We start from the raw sequence: 18,425 nt of genomic DNA, 5'->3' as shown, positions 1-18,425 counted from the left end.
GAAAGAGCGCCTGTCTGGAACGGACAAATGCCGACAAGCGGAGTGATTCCAACAGTAAACAGCTTTTTTTGGAAAAATGTCTAATAAAAAAAAAAAAAAAAAAAAGCACAAATATTTCTGGCAGCTGAAAATATACACACACACAAAAAACTTGTTAGGCTTTGGTTTTAACAGCCATGTTATTTCATCATTCATAAACAGAAAAAAAGAAAATGAGACTGTGAGAAAATAAATGTTTTATTCACCGTTATTCACACAGAAAATAATAATCTTTGCAACACATAACCTCTCATACTTCTTACAGATCATGCTAATACCCATTTCACAAGGGCCAAAAGTGCAAACTTGTGCTCAGTATAATGCATATACTGTGTGCTGACTTAATATAAAATTAATATAAAACAGTTAAAACAAGTATGAGTAGATACTCACAGCCAACAATTAGAGAACTTCACAAGTTTTGAAAATCACAAGCTTTAACAGAAGTAGGGTTATGTGAAGTGACTGTAAGTATGATACAGAAACTTTAGTGCTTATATTGTAAAAACGGATAAAAATCTGTAATTGCTGGTCGCTCTGCTCATTTTAAGGCATAATTTTCCACTGACATAACATTAAAATTGTGTAAGGGTAAGAAAGACTTCCTTTTTTTCTCCATCATAATGTATTGAAGAACAAATTTGGCTGGATCCAGAGATTTGCCAATTTGTTTGTGTTAATAGTGACAGCAAAATTGCATATACAGTCCATGCTCTTCAATCAGTCAGCAGCAATAGTTGCTGGGATTCCTCAGGCACGGCACGGCTCAAGATGGAGTACCATGGAGCTCCCGCCACAGGAGGAGAAGAGGGGGACGGTGTGGGAAGAGCAGCTGTCTTCAATCCAGGAGCTGCAACTCTGGTCAGACCCACCCTCTCTTTTAAGATCTGAGAGGATACAACACTTGATATGATATGAAGCAGTCACAATCACAACATTCTGGATAACACATAATTGCAACTAACAATTTCATTGTTTTATTAATGTCACAGTGTGAGCTTGTATATGTACTGTAAGTATGACTGTATTTCTTTAAAGACTTTGCAAACAAATACTGCTAGGTAGAATCACAAAAAATCTTTAGTTTTTTTTAAATTATTAAAATAATAACTAATGTATAAATGTAATATTTACGTGTAACAAAATATGTAAATTATTGTAACTATAATAAATTCGTAATTTTAAAGGTGCATTCAGGTGCCAATGTAAAAAGTTTTACACATTAAGAAATAAATTGTATTTTTGAGACTGTACTCATGATAGTTTTCTATAAAAACTGTTTATGTATGGTGTGGGTTGTCTAACATCGTTGTGGTATTCGTACTTTAACTACATAAAGAAAAGCGATGCTAACGTTAGCTAAAGAACCAGAAATTATCTTATTATTATTCCTTATTAAACGACATTAAAATAACTATGATTGCGTGGGTTCTTTAAGGTGGTTCAGTTAAAACCACAAGACAACAATGTGCATTTTATGGCATTATTATTTTCACTTAGAACTTAAAACAACCTTATTATGTACAATAATCATTGTTATCTCAAATGACAGGATATGACAGTTTAACTACACAGTGCACAAATGATGCTTTGGTCTATTACATAGTAACACGAATGCTTTAAATCCAGTAAGCACTAACCTGCCGCAATCTGTCCTCGTACCGGTGATCCGGCTCTAAAGGTTGTTTGTCTGGGACTGGCACTTTCCAGCGGTCCATTTCTACCCTCAACTCTGCACCATCAAACAGTACCACAGGATCCAGTGCACTGTTGTTTATAAGCTCCACCAGACACTCTTTATAATGTAACCTAAAAGTGAGCATGACATTTGAGAAAATCTCTGGGTTTGTATTTATGACAGAACATATTTCACTGAATGATAAAGGATTCTGAAAGTAAGTTCTCCTTACGTGCAGTAACCATTGTACTCGGCTCGTCGACCACATGGCTCCTCTTTCACAGCTCCTGTTTCTTGGACCTCCATTACACCACAGATGCCTACAAGGACACATTTGAACATGCACTGAAATGTGACATCTAAACATCCGATATTCACACGTGGGCTTATTTCAAATGATGTACCTTTAGAGTGTCTCCCCACCGAATCTTTGGAACTGAACATGAGAGGATGTGATATCCCATAGTGCTGAAAAGATAAATAAATGTAGCTTAGCAAATTTTAACTGCGGCAGGGTATGATGGATAAACTCACAATGAAGTTCTTTTTCGTTCTTCGCTTAAGGGGTAAAAAGAAGTTTTAAATACATGAGCAGCGGTATACGGTTAGTGAACATCTGACGCCACCCATACTGCTGAGAGTGGTGTTTAGATGAATATGTATTATTTCTTTGAATAACAAACGCAACAAAAATGACAGCGGTGAGAAAGCAGCAGTTAAGAAAGCATCTGATCATTGCGACACAGATATGTTTGCACGAGCTTAGCAGTTCAGCACTCCAGTCAAGTCACGTCATGTTTATTTATAATCCACGTTATACAATGCATTGCTTTAAAGCAAGCAGCTTTACAGTATTAAACATGAAAAACAGTGACAGTGTCAGTGTCAACTTAATTTTCCACTATGAAGCAGCTTTCCAGTGTGCTCATGTTTTATATGCATCTGATCTCAACGGACTGAATTGAAGAAATTAACTGGAGAAGATTTCCACGTCAAAGAAGGCGGAGCCTCACAGCACACCTACCCGCTACGTAATCGCCATGGTAGTTCGAAGGTGTTTACCAGCTTTGGTGAGTTATTTTGAACTCCTGAAATGAACTTAATTTTGGCCTCATTTTGATCGAAATTACATCACACCAGTTTGCTCTTTGATTTCGCTTGAAGTATATCGGGGCCTTTATGCTAGATTACAGTAGAGACGTCTGTCACCTGCAGCAGGGTCCGTAGTCTCGGGACACTCCAGTCTCTCAGATGATATAGGCAGTTTCGAGGATGGTGAGCATGTAACCCTTTAGCTGTGCACTCGATTGAAAAATTACAGGCCTGTAAGGACAACAGATGCTAATTAATTGATACAGAACTCTGTGGTAACTACACTGACAACTGCTGAGAGAACTAAACTTACAGAGCCTTGTTTAAATGGCTGACTGCAGCCTCCACAGAATTCGTGCTGGCACTGAGTGCATCTGAAATGCAAGCAGCCTCCTCTAGCCAGGAAGAAGCGAAATTTGCATTTTGGACAATCTGAAAGGGTCATGGAGAACGTTACAACCTGGTAAAAAGTTCCAACAAGAAACTTTGCACCAGGAACCGTCATTGAGAGTTTTTGTTTTACCTATTTTGTTCCTGCTGAGGAGCTGCTCCAGTCTTGAGTTCTGGTACTCGGGGCTGTTGAGCTGCTCCCACTCTTTGAACTTCTTACATGAGATTCCTTCATGCTGTGGAGCCCACTAGAAAACAAGCATCAGATCAACAGCATCCATAAATATGAGATAACAAGTACAATCACAATGCAGGGAATCAACAATAAGGCTGCTTCTCATTTCTAAGAACGCAAAGAACGGACTTGCATTCTCGCGGACACTGTTCTTGCGAGGCTCCCTTGAAAGAACGAACTAGGAAGGACACAACGCATCTTTGTGTGAGTTGAGATGTGCCGTGATCTTCTTGCTCAACTGACCGTTCAAGCACATTTTAGGCAGTGGGACAGCACCATCCAATACACAATAAATAAAACTTAACTTCACAGATGTCATAACCTATTAAAATATGTACTTAGTTAACTGTTATTATTAGAATTTTTTTTTTTTTACATGAGTATTTGTGTAAATGAAGACGTATATTTAATGTTACGCTTTGTCAACTTTAAGATTCTTTTATATATGCCCATTAAATAGAACTACAGTCTTTCTCCAGGTATTTATAACTTTATTAAAATTATGCCAAACAAAACAACAAATGTTTGCTTTCATGAGCCGTCACGTATTTATGAGTTTTCAGCAGGAATCTCTTGAGTGAGAAAAAGCTTACAGGCTTCCGTATGTAGTCCGCCTGAGATGACTTCTGGGATTTTTAACCGTTCAATACTCTCAAGGCTATACTTGATGCATCCTTGATATTAAGAATACATCCGGGTACTTTCACGCGTTCTCTGTACTTGTGTTCTTGAGTATTGGAAACAGACTTTGACGGTTGATGATGACGTAGTACAAAAACACAAAGATGTAAGATCACTTAAGAATGCATTTTGAGAAACAGCCTAAGAATGGTTTACTTCAGATGTGTACTTGTCTGGCCACCATTTTCAACAGCCCCAGTTTTACATGTTCTTTCTAGCAATGTCCCAAAAACATTTTTTTTTATAATGACTGACTAACTGCCATCTTCCATATTCACTGAGCGAACAAAGAACTACCAGTATGTAAAATCTTTTGAATGACACCCATCAGCGCAAAATTTTGATAAATGTTGATCTAGAGTGACGTAAAAGTTGTATGAATTCTGATATGACTGTTCAGACCGAGGTCGCATTGCAAAACATCAGGGGCCGTATTCACAAAACATCTTAAGGCTAAGTAGGCTTAAGCAGCTCCTGACTTGCCGATTTAGGAGAAACTCCTTAAAAATAATGGGTGTGTCAGTCCAAATTGTAGGACTCCTAAATTTTTGCTCTAAGAGTATTTCACAAAGCATTTTAGAGCTAAAACCAGCTCCTAAATCTGTGAAAAGTTAGGGGTAGTCAAGAGGACTCCTAAGTCACTAAGACCAAATCACAAACAATCCTAAAATCCGCCCAAACACATTGTACACTATAATAGATGATAGAGCCTTGGGTGCTGAACCTTTTCTTCATAAATGCAATCAATATTTTGATTTATAGACTTTCATCTGTGATGACATAACATAAAAGTAAATTTATGTATAGGCAATATGCATTGATTATGTAGAATAAAGCATTGCAGTCGAGTTGAAAATAATGTCCCATTGTCGGAGCCAATAGTTCCGGCTAGTGGACCTTTCCCGATCCTGTCCCCTTCCTTTCTCTCTCCCACTTCGCTTCCTATCTACTCACTGTCCTATCATAAATAAATGTCAAAAATAAATAAATAAACCATGTCCCATTACCTGTGGCAGTTGTTTCATGAGTTCACACTTACAAATAATCGGAAGAAGTAAAAGAGTAAAATAAGCGTCTTTGGCGTGCTGTCCGAGGGGATTGAGGGCTCCGAGCTCAGAATTTAGCCCAAACCCAGAATACTCCCCCGTATCCACGGCTGGGGATAGGAACCAGCCGAGAGTGAGGAGTCGGGGTGGCGGAGGGATGCAGAAAACTGTCGAGGTAACCAGGTGAGTCGGCTGTATATATACATGTATATATGCCTCTATCCTCTCGAGCTTTGTTTATAAAATATCATTTGTCATTTGAATTCTACAATCTCTCAAGATGCAGACAATGTAAGAGGGTAAACAATTAGCTATATACATTTTATACATGGCAACATTTTATTTTAAAACATTTATTTGAATATGGTAACATGATACCTTGTACAATATTTCTATGATTAAATCACTGACAAAAACAAATCAGCCAATCACTGTGGTCATAGTTAGTAAGCATGTTGAGATCATCCATAGCAACGAGTTCAACCCCGTCCTTTCTCTTAGCTTAATACCTCTCTCTATTCCTTATTAAAAGTTGGTCTCAGCAGCTTTGTGAATAGATTTTAAGAGGAAACTTACTTAAGAACTTTTACTGCTATTTAGGAGAACCCTAAGTCCTGTATCTGATTTAGGACCTGATTAGTGTGCTGCTCACACTGTTCTGAGACAGATCTGATAGATCTGAGTCACGTATGAGCAAAACTACTCAGCCACTACTACCTGCAGTCTGAACGTGACCCCCAATTTCCACCAGATGCGTAACGGCTGCGGAACGGCTCCGCTGCGTGACAGCTCCATGTTCCGTCGTCCGTCAATACCCACCAGGTCCGGATTTGTTGCGGAACGGCTGCGGTCATGACTGACAGCTGAAGTCACAAGGACCCACGAGATCTCGCAAATTCACGTATGATCGCGCGATATAAGTGCTGAATTGCTGCGGAGCTCTCCGGCATCCGGCAAAAATAGAAGCTCTGCGTATCTGCTCCGGAGGGCTGCGGATCGCCGGAGTCGGAACGCAGCTGTACCGCATTCAGTGGAAATACACTCATTGACTTTAATGGAAACCTATTGACTCCGCCGCCGTGCCGGAGCCGTAACGCAGCCGGTGGAAATTGGGGGTAAGGCATATGATGCAAAGCATTACATTGTGGTTTTCAAAGGTAAAACCTACCGGCCTTTTACATTGAAAGCATGTGCTTTTCCCACAGCTGGGGCAGTCCATCCTTAGCCTGTCTGCTTCATGAAGTAGTCCAAAGCAACACTAAAAAAATAAAAAAAATAAAAACTGTTTTACCAACTTTAAAAAAATATAACCAGACATAAATTGCTATCATGGTCAGACCTGACATTATACAGCATTATAAAATCTGTGAATGATGGAACTTACATGTGCACACCAGCGGAAGTTGGGCATTTCTTGCAGTGCCTGGTCTCTGAGCTTCCTCTGGAAAAGCTCATGGATCTCGGGGTCTAAATAATACCTGATCTACAGATACAAAAACATTTACAGTTAGTCATATTCTATATTCAATTTCATATGGTCTATCTTTCAATAAATCAGGCACAAGGTAAAAAAAAGCTCCACACCTGTGTGTCGAGTAGACTGAAATACTCCATAGACTCCTCCCTGCGGCCTCCTCGTACATCGGGAAGATTACAGAGGGGACACACAACATGTACTATACTCTTCTCCTTAATGACAGAGGAGAAGTACTTCTTAAAACAGCTCTCACAGAATGTGCAAGAGCAGTGTGTCATGGTGACCATCTGAAGAGGAAAAGAGAGGCAGACACTACATTTAGGACTATGAAAGAGATATATCCTACAGTGTATTATCCTCATGTGTACAATAATATGATATAACTAATATCAGGGCTAAAACAATAAGAATGGCTGGATGTCTTGGGGCCAGAGTGAGAGAGTTTTATGCTTAAAATAAATGTTCTGTAAAATTAAGTCCTGAATTTGCAGTAATCATAATCATTTAATTATATTAGTATTAAATATTGTAATAACCATAGTAATATGATTATTACAATAATAAGTGAATAATAATAAATATAACGTTTTTTTTTTTAAAGAAGTCTCTTATGCTCAATAAGCTGCATTTATTTTATTGAAAATACAGTAAAAACAATAATATTATGAAATATTATTACTATTTAAAACAACTCTAATCATTTAAAATGTAATTTATTCCTGTGATAGCATAGCTGAATTTTCAGCATCATTACTCCAGTCTTCAGTGTCACATGATCCTTCAGAAATGTATTCTAATACTGCTGCTCAATCAGTTCTAATTATCAATGTTGAAAACAATTGTGCTGCTTAATATTTCTTGAGAAAACCCAATGCATTTTTTCAGGATTCTTTGATGAATAGAAAGATCAAAAGACCAGCATTATAAATGTCTTCACTGTCACTTCTAAACAATTTAATGCTACCTTGCTGAATAAAAGTATTAATTAATTAAAAAAAGAAATGTATTACTGGCCCAAAACCTTTGAACAGTAGTGTATTAATTGTTATCATTAAATATCAATATAATGCCTAATTATCATTTGAGGTAAATAACATTTTCAAGGTGGCTCCATATTTTTAGGTCAAGAACACAATTCATTTATTCTCACCCTGTTGAAGGAAACTTGCTCCTGGCATATAGGGCAATCGTGGCAGAGATATTTCAGAGCAGAAGTGAGGTCTCGGCATGACTGCACTGCTTCCAGTACATCTGTGGAGCTGAAACTGCACCCCTCCACACTCAAAATGCTCTTAAACATTTCGGCTTTCTCACCTTGGACTCCATCTGGGATCTGACAGTAGGTTCTTTGTATAATGCAATCTTGTACAAAATGGGTGAGTGAAAAATAGGTGAAAAGGCTATCTTGATTTGGCCTTCTCTTACCTCCATGTCCTCAAACTTCTTCAGCTGAATAAGAAATCCCTGCCCGTTAATGCTAATCACCCTGTCAGGCTGCCTCAGAACATGCTCTGCATCTGAGAAAACACAAAAGTGGATATTAAAACTTTTCATTGCAATAGAACATTTTGTTTAGTGTTGGTTACCAGTTATGTCCCATAGTACCTCTCTGATTTCTGAAGAGCACCCAGGCCTGGTCTGGCTGCGCTGCAGGGTATTTGACATCCAGAACCTCTCCTCCTGCATTCTGCTTTCTCTGGAAGTAGATGGTGAGCTTGTTCTTCATCTTGCTGGGAGAGATGCCCACAGGAAGCCTGCTCACCACCACCTTGTGATGGTTGTCCACTAATCCTGGGTGAACCCTGGGACTCCCACCACAATCCTGCCACGGTCCTCCAGCTTTAAGAATGAGAAATGAGAATGAGTGTGTAAGAGGCACCAGCACAAACTGGAACAATCTTACAATCGCTTGAATGTTACGCTGAACATACATACTGTTCAATACATCTGTTTTAAATTCAGAAAATGAATGTCCAGCCATTGGACAGTTCAAGCTCAATTATAATCCAGTTAAACTGCTTGACAATTCCTGTGTTGATGTATTTCCGACTGAAACAAGATCTGGGTGGGACATATTGAAGCTACTTTATAGCCATGAATCTTGATTAGCTACTTTTTCGTCTGCAGAAGATGTGGAATGTAAAGTAAAAATTCCATTCACTATCTCCAATGGGCAATTGACATTTAATAATAACTTATAAAAAGTTATAGATAGACCTACTGTGAGCTATGAGGTTGTTCTGTCCACATTATTATAAGCCATCAGACCACACACACACACACACACACACTATATACAGTATATGTGTGTCATTGATAAATAAAGCTTCAAAAAAGTTTTTTTTTTTTTTTTAAACTGATGTAATGCATATTTTTGAGTCATGAACAAACTGTTTAAACAAGTTTCAATTGTTAAATAAAATTTCAAAATGTTTAAATAATTGCCAAATAGTTGTATGTATACATACTGTAGTTGTACCACCTGACATGAAAGTGTACCAACCTACCCATACTTGAAATTAAAAGTTTTTACCAATATTTGAGAGAGATCTACAAATTGTTTCATTCTGCCATAAGGATCAGTTGGGCTCCTCTGGATGATGCATTATCATGTTTACGGTTATCACCTTGTCAATTCATAATAAAAGAGCCATTTTTGCAGTTGTTCCACCCTGACATTTAAGAATATACAAATTGATGGACAAAAGTTTTTCAATTATCTCAACAGTTTTAAAACTAATCATATTTATAAAATGTGTTTATATGAAAGGGTTCAAACCTAAAATGATGCCATAGTATTTTTAATTTTTTAATAGAAAGGAAGAAAAAGATAAGAAGTTTATTTTGTCATCTTTTAAGAGTATACTTACACAAAAAGCCACGTCTTTAAAAACAAGGTTAAATGATGTGTAATTTACCTTTCTCCCTGTTGCTTAACTGGTACACGTTGACAACTCTTTGTAACTGAAGGCTTTTGAACATGTCGTGTATGTCATCTACATTAGAAGTACTGCTGGTGGGAGCTGAAGCAGAGGTAATCTTTAATTAATTCAAAACTGTACAAAGGGCGTTTTAAAATATCGCCTGAACATATTTACATATTACATAAACATTACCTGAGGCAGGAGAAATGAACGGGTTTGTTTGGTGGTTGGTGTCCAAAGCTTGTGCATCAAATGTGATTCCAAAATCCAGCAACTCTTGCGTGTATGATCTCCTTACCCCACTCATCTCTGTTTCACTGACTTGATTCAGGTTCATCTGGGACTTTGTACTCTTGGGTAGGACTAGTGAAGGAAACATTATGGTTAGCCAGGAATCAAAAGTGAAAGTCTGAAACATTAACTCATAGCACTAAATCGCTAATCTCGGAAACTGTAATGGATCAGCATGCTGCCTGCTTTCTGCTTCCAAGATGGAGATTGCAGCTTTATTTACCAACTCACTAAAGATCACATACTCTGACAAACTGAACTGTGGTGATCAGATGGGCAATGCAAATATGAATTTAGTGTGATGACTGTGAATGACTTATTACAGTTAACTAAAACCATAAGAAAATATTTTTGTTACTTGAAATTTGAAAGTTAACTGAAATTAAATATATATATATAAAAAAAACGATAAAAACTTATTTTATCTAGTTGCCAAGTCAACATTTTTCATTTTCTAAAAATAACTAAAACTGAAAAAAAAAAAAAAAACGAATAAAAACTACATAGACATATTAGCAAAATATAGAAAACTAATAAAAATTGTAAAAACATTTACAATACTTTTACTAAAATTAAAAATTAAAACAGAAAATATATAACACTGGTGTATATAGAGAGTAAAAAAAAATGCATAAAACTGAAAATCTGAAGTAGTGAACAATCTATACAAGACTAATACAGCAGAAAAATCTATGTTTACTGTTGCTGGCATGCTGAGGCACAGATGAAGTGGACGCTTCGTGTTGAGCTGTTGAAGTCTTCTGCATTGAACTGCTGCCTGTATGTGGCCAGCTGCTGCACAAACAACAAAAAAGAAAATTGAAGACAACATCAGTACCACTGATCATTAAAAAGGTGATAAACTGACAGACTGAGGCCTAATGCTTTTGATAAGAATGACTAAGCTGCAACTCAAACAAGCACTGACCTGCCATAGGATGAAACAGGATTCGGTTGAACTACCAGTTCAGCCGGCAGGTGCTTTGCTTGAGAATATAGTGGAGGGGTTTGGACAGAATAGGTGGCAAATAGAGGAGTTTCGCGCTGAAAGGCGGCAATCATCTCCTCCAGAACTATAGACAGGTTTGACCACCCCTGGAAATCAAACATTTAAATCCAGAGTGACAAATATAAATGATTAACTTCAAAGAAGTAATGGTGAAATAACTACATAACTGACTTACAATCTTCCAGTTGCTGAGACAGTGGAGAAGAATGCGACCATGGTCATCAACATTGCTGCTTTTAGCATTGATAACCATGGAGGGTGAAGGGCAGACGTAACACCTGGGTGGATTTTTGGGATGGGTCTCATGGATCCAGATGCAAACTGGAATATTGTACTTGGAGTCTTTGTAACAACATAAAACATACTATATGAGTTTCAGTTGGTGGAAAGCCAATAGAATAAATAAAGAACAAAGAACAATATAAATATGGGAAGGGATGAGTTACTGTATATGTTGCAGTAGATCTTCTGAAACCAGTTTACCTTCATATGTTACAGGAACAGTGCCACCCAAATAAACCAACTTCTTCTTATCATTGTTGGGATAGACTGTAAAAAGAGAAGACAACCGAACTCAGCAAATACACATGCAAGAAAATGTGCACAGTAAGCAAAAATGCTACATATCTGTTATACACTTGTTTTTAAGAGTTTTCGTTTTATATAGAAGACAGGGATAATCTGTACAATCTCTAAGCCAGTGAATATTTAACAGTGTTCAATACTTTCAATAGTCAATTTCTGTATAGGCACAAACCTTAAGGTCAATTCACACCAAGAACTAAAACTATAAAGACTACACTACCATGCAATAACAATAAATTCAAATTTTAACATCTAACTTTATTTCTCTTTTAGGCCTAACATTCTAACACTTGAACAAAATGCACTCTGAAGTTTGTGTCGAAACCAGTGGAAAATTCTGAGATGCTGGTAGACAATATCAAAAATATAACAGTCTAGAATAGTCTCAAGACATATTGAGTAATCAACTGAACTTCTAACCTTTTCCATTTTTTTAATGATTTGAGATCTAAGTTGCTTATATCTAGTAACAGAAGGGTTTGCATATGAAGAACCAATCAAATTGTAGGGAAATTATGTAATGTATCATGCCATTTTTGCCATGCTCCTATTCTATAAAAACTGTTGTATTCTTTTTGCTGGTGGGATTCTCTCTGAAATTTGTCTGAGATCCTCCGGCCGTGGTTAAAGCATATTCAAAGGCATTGTCTGGAGTCTGTCTAGTTAGTGCTGCGCAACAAGGTAGTAAGGGAAGCTTACTAGACACTTTGATAGTGTTAAAGGAAAAGGGACGAGAAGTCGTCCAACTCGAAGCCAGTTGTCGACTGTAGACGCAGTGCTAGAGTATAAAGATTATTAAGTGTCGACTGTAGACGCTTGGGTGTCGATTGGAGTCGCCCCAGGATGTGCGTAATAAGAAAAATCTACCACATACTCAAAGAAGAAAATCCATCATGGTTTCCACAAAAATATGAAGCAGCACAGCTGTTTTCAACATCGATAATAATAAGAAATGTTTCTTGAGCAGCAAATCAGCATATTATAATGATTTCTGAAGGACCATGTGACACTGAAGTTTGGCGTAATGAATGACTGCTGAAAATTTAGCTTTGCCATCACAGGAATAAATTATATTTTAAATTGTAATAATATTTCACAATATTACTGTTTTTACTGTAGCATAAGCAATATTTTGACCCCAAACTTATGAAAGATAGTGTTTATTAGCATCCATGCCAATGGACGATGACGTTATGTTTATTCCGGGTATGTGCTATAGTTATGTTCCATGAATCTGGATGGATTTTGATTGGCTGTGAATCGTTTTCAGCTGAAAAAAATTATAATTCTGAAAGTGATTTCAACTATATCGTTCCTTAGTGTCGGTATCATTATAGTTGTGGTGTGGGCTTGTTAGAGCAAAACATTTTTGTGTCTTTTTAGTCTTCGTAACAAAATATGCTATTGAACATAGCACGTTATTTATAACATAGCTCACTGTTATTTTTTTGTAAAAAAAGAAACGTGTTGAACTTGTACGACAATATCCCCCAATTGCAGGGTATGTAGACTATTACAGGCCTTTCAGAAGGCTATTATAGGCTAAATATAAACAGTAATTATGAAACACAAAGCAATTCATGGAACAGCACAAAAAAAGAAAGAAAAAAAAGACAACTAATAAATTGTTTAAATATATAACTTTTAAAACATGTGACAACTTGCCACAACCTGACAATTATGACATTTTGTTCAAATCTATCCGCTAATTTTTCTCTGCATGTATGCCATTGTGGTTTTATTGTGTCCACTGTTCTGGTGATATTGAAGTTTCAGTTTAGAAGTCACAAAAAACATTTTCATTTATGTTTGATGTGTTTGAAAACCTCTGTTAGAAAAAAAAGACACATTTCTGTAATTAGACCTTTGACTCATAGTTAGACATTGTTTTCCTGTGTGACAACCACAGACTGTCCCTGATCGCCCCTATTTATTTACATGAAACGACTGCCATAATCCATTTAACTACTGCTTTTTTATCATTTTTTTGAATTTGTTTAAATGTATATGTAATTTTAGTTTAAGTGTTAGCAAATGTTGTTGTTTTTTTGTGTGTTTTTTTCGATGGATTAATATAACAGATTGAATTTAGGATTTTATTGACAACAGATCAGCGAACATAAACAGTTGTTCAAGCATACATGCTTTAACAAAAGAGAACAAACCTCATTGGTTCTTGCGGAAGCTCAAAGTGCTGCGTAACACACGAGAACAAACCTCATTGGCTCTTGCGGAAGCTCAAAGTGCTGCATAACACACGAGAACAAACCTCATTGGTTCTTGCGGAAGCTCAAAGTGCTGCGTAACACACGAGAACAAACCTCATTGGTTCTTGCGGAAGCTCAAAGTGCTGCGTAACACACGAGAACAAACCTCATTGGTTCTTGCACGTCGAGCGAACATGCATGTGTGCTTCCCTTTACCACAACTGATGTGTGAATTGATTAATGTTTATATGTGAACAAAAGCTTCAATTAAATCGGTTCATCATATAAAGTAATTGTGTCTCTTCAGCACTTGATCCATATGAATTAGTTTTACGATCTCTTTATTAACTTTTTGAAGCGTCAAAGTGTCAGTTGCGTGGACTGTCAATGGAGGGACAGAAAGCTCTCAGATGTCATCCAAAAGATCTTCATTTGTGATCCGAAGATGAACTAAAGTCCTACGAGTTTGGAACGACGTGAGGGTGAGTAAAACATGACAGAATTTTCATTTTTGGGTGAAATAACCCAAACTACCCCTGCTACACTTTGACAAAGATCAGTTAGACCACTGTTGTGCTTTCAAATATCAACTTACAGTAATAGTCCACGTATAGTTGCAGGTTTGGGAAAACTGCCGACACATCTTTGATGTCATCAAGCACATCATCTGGGTAGCAGTAATTACACTATTGAGAAAACGTCAAGATAGTGATCAGGACATAGTGACATCTGGATCCTGTCTGATTCACCACAACGTCAACAAGACACATTTCACTAATAGAAGATTAATATCGTAACCAACAGGCCTATAGTTAATTGTTTGTTTGTTTGTTTCAACAAAACTGTGGTAACCTGGTATTTAATCACCACTATCAAACGTAAAGTAAACAAAATGACTGAAGATTCTGAAAGGAGATCCCTGAGGGAGTTTATCATGATATCTGACCGGACAGCTGCTCATATTGAAATATCTAATTCAGTATATCATCTGGCTCACTTTTAAACTTGATGCACTATCGGTAATTAGCTTGTTAGCTCAGTAAACATTACAGTCAGCCTGCTAGTGTTGACAGTAAACCTACCTCGATAAGTGTTTGAAAATTCAGATCGGCTGTAACGCGCGACATCCTCTAACTGCACGAGCACCGCTCATGCATTCAGCGTCAAGTAATATTAAAATCAGAACGAGAATTCATATCTTTGGGTTCCTCCATCGCTTAAGTTTACATGTCATAAAGCCAGTTTTGGTTTCTATTGCCAATGAACGTCACTACGTCTCGTTGATACCGAAAGTTGAAACATGGCTGTAGTTGTCTGCCATATTGAGTGTGGCAGAAATGTAGCTGTTCGAGATTTTCTTTAGTTTTATGATTTTCCGATATTTGTTTATCAAACACCAGTGATTCAGCCAAACTGATTTTTTGTTCTAGATAATGACAGGGAGTTAGAGGCAAATGTCGAGCACAGATTAAAACAATATTCCTGTTTGTCGAGCATATAATATTGGCAATGAACAACGTCCATTGTTGCAGTACCACTGGATGTCAGTATAACACACAAAATCTCTGAGGACCCTGCACTGCACTGCATCCTAATACACCGAGAGAAAGAACAGGTCATCTTTTAATTACTAAGCAGCTTAGAGTCTATGTAGGTTTATCACTTATCTGTAAAAAAAAAAAAATATATATATATTTATTCAACAAGAATACATTATATTGATCAAACGTAAAGACATTTTTAATGCATCCAAAATAATTATAATAAATGCTGTTTTTCTGAAAAAGAAAAAAATCCATCATGGTTTCCACAAAAATACAGCACAGCTGTTTTCAACATTGATAATAATAAGAAATGTTTCTTGAGCAGCAAATCAGCATATTAGAATGATTTCTGAAGGATCATGTGACACTGAAGACTGGACTAATGTGCTGAAAATGTTGCTTTGCCGTCACAGGAATAAATTACATTTTAAATTGTAATAATATTGGCATAACATTTTATTATTATGCAACTGGTTTTTGTTTTCACATTTAAAACATTTCACATAAAACATTTCCCCCCTATTCAGGGGTGCCCAATCCTGCTTCTGCCGATCGACTGTCCTGCACAGTTCATCTCCAACCCTAATCAAACACACCTGCCTATAATTTTCAAGTGATCCTGAAGACCTTAATTGGTTGCTTCAGGTGTGTTTGATTAGGGTTGGAGATGAACTGTGCAGGACAGTCAATCGGCAGGAGCAGGATTGGGCACCCCTGCCCCTATTCAACATGTACTTGTATATGAAAAATACAAAAAGCTTGTGTAATAGAGAATTATTTTGAATTAGCCCCCCAGCATATGACAATGGTGACAAAAATGTGTGATACAAAAGAGGTATACATGTTTTTAAATGAATTAGGCAGACAGTAATGTTTATTTAAAATATATTTGTTTTTATATAATCAAATCTATATGAAAGTTTTGTGGTTTTAAGCTGAGTGCCAATGTAATGCCAATTTTGACCAGAGAGAGAGAGAAAAAAATTGAATGGTACATTAGCTATTTTAAAACTTATGACTGGTAAAGTTGTAGGACATATTTTTATCCCAAGAATCGATGAATATCATACCTTTTAAAGCCATGAAATTGTATTTCCAAACTGATCTTCCTTCATAAAAACTGTTAAATATTATGAGGAAGAAAAAGTCTGATTCCCTGGCCATCTCATGGTTTTATAGTGACAGACAGCATCCAGAATTTAAGCTCCATGTAGTCGGCCGAAACAATCTTGCGCTATCCTACTGAGATAACACTGACTAATTTTCTGACTTATTTCCCATCCTCCAAGTTCATTTTTTTCTTAACCCATGAGGTGATCAGAACACAGGACTGAGGGGGTGGACAGACAGGCCACAGAAAGAACAGTGATTTATGATGGAAAGACAGAGATAAGAGAAGCAGTGAAACGAATGTAGTTGTCACTCAATTGTGATGACATGACCCGGGATTCTGATGACAATGTCTTCCTGCCATGTGTGATTATGCCATAGTGTGAAGGTGAACCCTAATATGAGCAAGTCCGCTAGCTGAAAGTGGGCCAATGCATCGGGGAAATAAGCATTCTGATAGACGTTGCCTTTTGATTTTCAATAACCTAAAATTTCAACCACCTTTTCTTCTTTAGTTATTCCACCAGATGTTTTAAATATAGGTCAAATGTCTGTATGACCATAAATGTTCATTGTATGCTCCCTATATTCTTACGTTTTGCCAAAACGTAATAATTTAGGAAACATGCATAGGTAAATAACTACAAGAACAGCACAGTGCAATAAACAGTAACGTTAGCACAACAAACCAGTGTGTTTATGAATACGATAATAAATTAAAATAATATGAATATCAAATTACAGCTTAATTGAACAATTAAAATAACTGGAGCAGCTATAACACCGGAAACCTATCAGATTCAAGTTAAAAATGTCCGACAAGCCACGCCGCTCTTACGCCACACCATGTTCTTTCGCCACACCAAAAATACATCGCGGAGCAAAGAGGACACTGACAACGCGCTGACAGACAGGACAGAGCAGGTTACGTTTGATATGAAACAAAGTCTCACCTTTCAAATTTGGTCATTTTTTTTTAAAAGAAATGTAAACAATAAATACAGTTTTGTGGCTCTTTAATGTGTCATGACAGATCGCTGTAGCACCTCAGTTAAAGCTGCTCGTGAACCGATCATTTATAGCATCAAATAATCATGAATGAACATTAAGAAGGAATGTTGTTTTAACCGCGGAAAGACGTCAGGACACACCGTTTTTCAAGTTCAAATCCTCCAACGTTAATCTACTAACTCTCCTGACTGCTTTGTCGGACAAAATTGGCGGATTCTGCGGATTATGATTGGTCAGATCGCCTGTCAATCAAACTCCCTGCAAAGGGTCAATTATCGATTGTGACGTGAAAATTTCATTGGATGACTTTCGTATTAATATTACTTGAATATGTTCGTCTCGATTTGTACGCTATATTTATTTTATTAGTGGAAGCTTAAAGATAATATAATTACTATCATAAAATATTGAAACTCAATATCTCAAGTGCATGTATTCATTTATTTGGCACATAAGTACATTATCGCAAAATATAGGCAGAAATAATACACATCCCCTCTGTGTCAGGGTGTATTTTGTTGACTGTTGACTGTACATTGTCCCTTACATATTACAGCAAATTAAAAATGTCAGTGAGCCTACTAACAAGATTACTTTTTGCAAGGCTTTCCAGGACGCCATAAATGTAATAGTTTCCCAGACACACTCTCAAAATCTTTGTGCGAATCGGCTTGTTGTAACAACAGCTTTCTCCAGCCAAGGTGAGATGGTCTCCCAGGTCCAGTCCTCATTGTGCCACTGCCCTACTTCCAGACAATGGAAGCACACTTCATTGCACAGGCTCTCCATGCATTTCACTTTGGCAACAGCAGGCCTTCTCCGCTATTGCCCCTGGAGTAAATTTACCCCAGCTGTGCATTAAGCCTTGCAAGTCCCCTCTCTCATCACACACACACACACACAACCACAAAGTGCACTCACAAGGCTTCACAGACTTTATTGGTTCAGGGTAAGGCTCTACACAGCTGCCACGCACACTTGAATCCAGGCTCAAACAGACCGATGCTGTCTGAGGGCCCATTTGAAAACCTCTCTGAGGTTCAATAATGGCGGCATTACTAGCAGCTAAGTCTCTTTGTCACATGCAAAGTTTTCCACATGAAAGT

At 37.2% G+C, this 18,425-nt stretch overlaps 1 protein-coding gene across 2 annotated transcripts; it reads right to left on the bottom strand.

Annotated features, from left to right (window-relative positions):
• Window positions 1-219: 219 nt before the first annotated feature.
• On the bottom strand, window positions 220-15,221 carry LOC311291940 (uncharacterized protein). Of its 2 annotated transcripts, none has more exons than XM_084411313.1 (21): window positions 14,737-15,221; window positions 14,250-14,340; window positions 11,346-11,411; window positions 11,038-11,204; window positions 10,782-10,948; window positions 10,554-10,648; window positions 9,755-9,925; window positions 9,557-9,661; window positions 8,244-8,477; window positions 8,064-8,155; window positions 7,789-7,971; window positions 6,746-6,925; window positions 6,546-6,644; window positions 6,330-6,419; window positions 3,333-3,447; window positions 3,123-3,241; window positions 2,927-3,040; window positions 2,122-2,185; window positions 1,950-2,037; window positions 1,680-1,848; window positions 220-926 (listed from the first exon to the last, which is right to left on the bottom strand). In XM_084411313.1, the coding sequence occupies exons 1-21, from the start codon at window positions 14,779-14,781 to the stop codon at window positions 756-758; spliced, it is 2,625 nt and encodes an 874-aa protein (XP_084267439.1). In that variant the 5' UTR covers window positions 14,782-15,221; the 3' UTR covers window positions 220-755. The 2 variants fall into 2 exon arrangements, with proteins under 2 accessions (XP_084267439.1, XP_084267440.1); XM_084411314.1 differs by having other exon boundaries at window positions 10,554-10,645; window positions 14,737-14,908.
• Between the last annotated feature and the right edge of the window lie 3,204 nt (window positions 15,222-18,425).

Source organism: Rutilus rutilus (genome assembly GCF_951802725.1).
Source record: "Rutilus rutilus genome assembly, chromosome: 6".
In the NCBI taxonomy this organism is placed as follows: domain Eukaryota; kingdom Metazoa; phylum Chordata; class Actinopteri; order Cypriniformes; family Leuciscidae; genus Rutilus; species Rutilus rutilus.
Note: the sequence above shows the minus strand (reverse complement) of the source record. Positions and strands in the feature narration are given on the sequence as shown.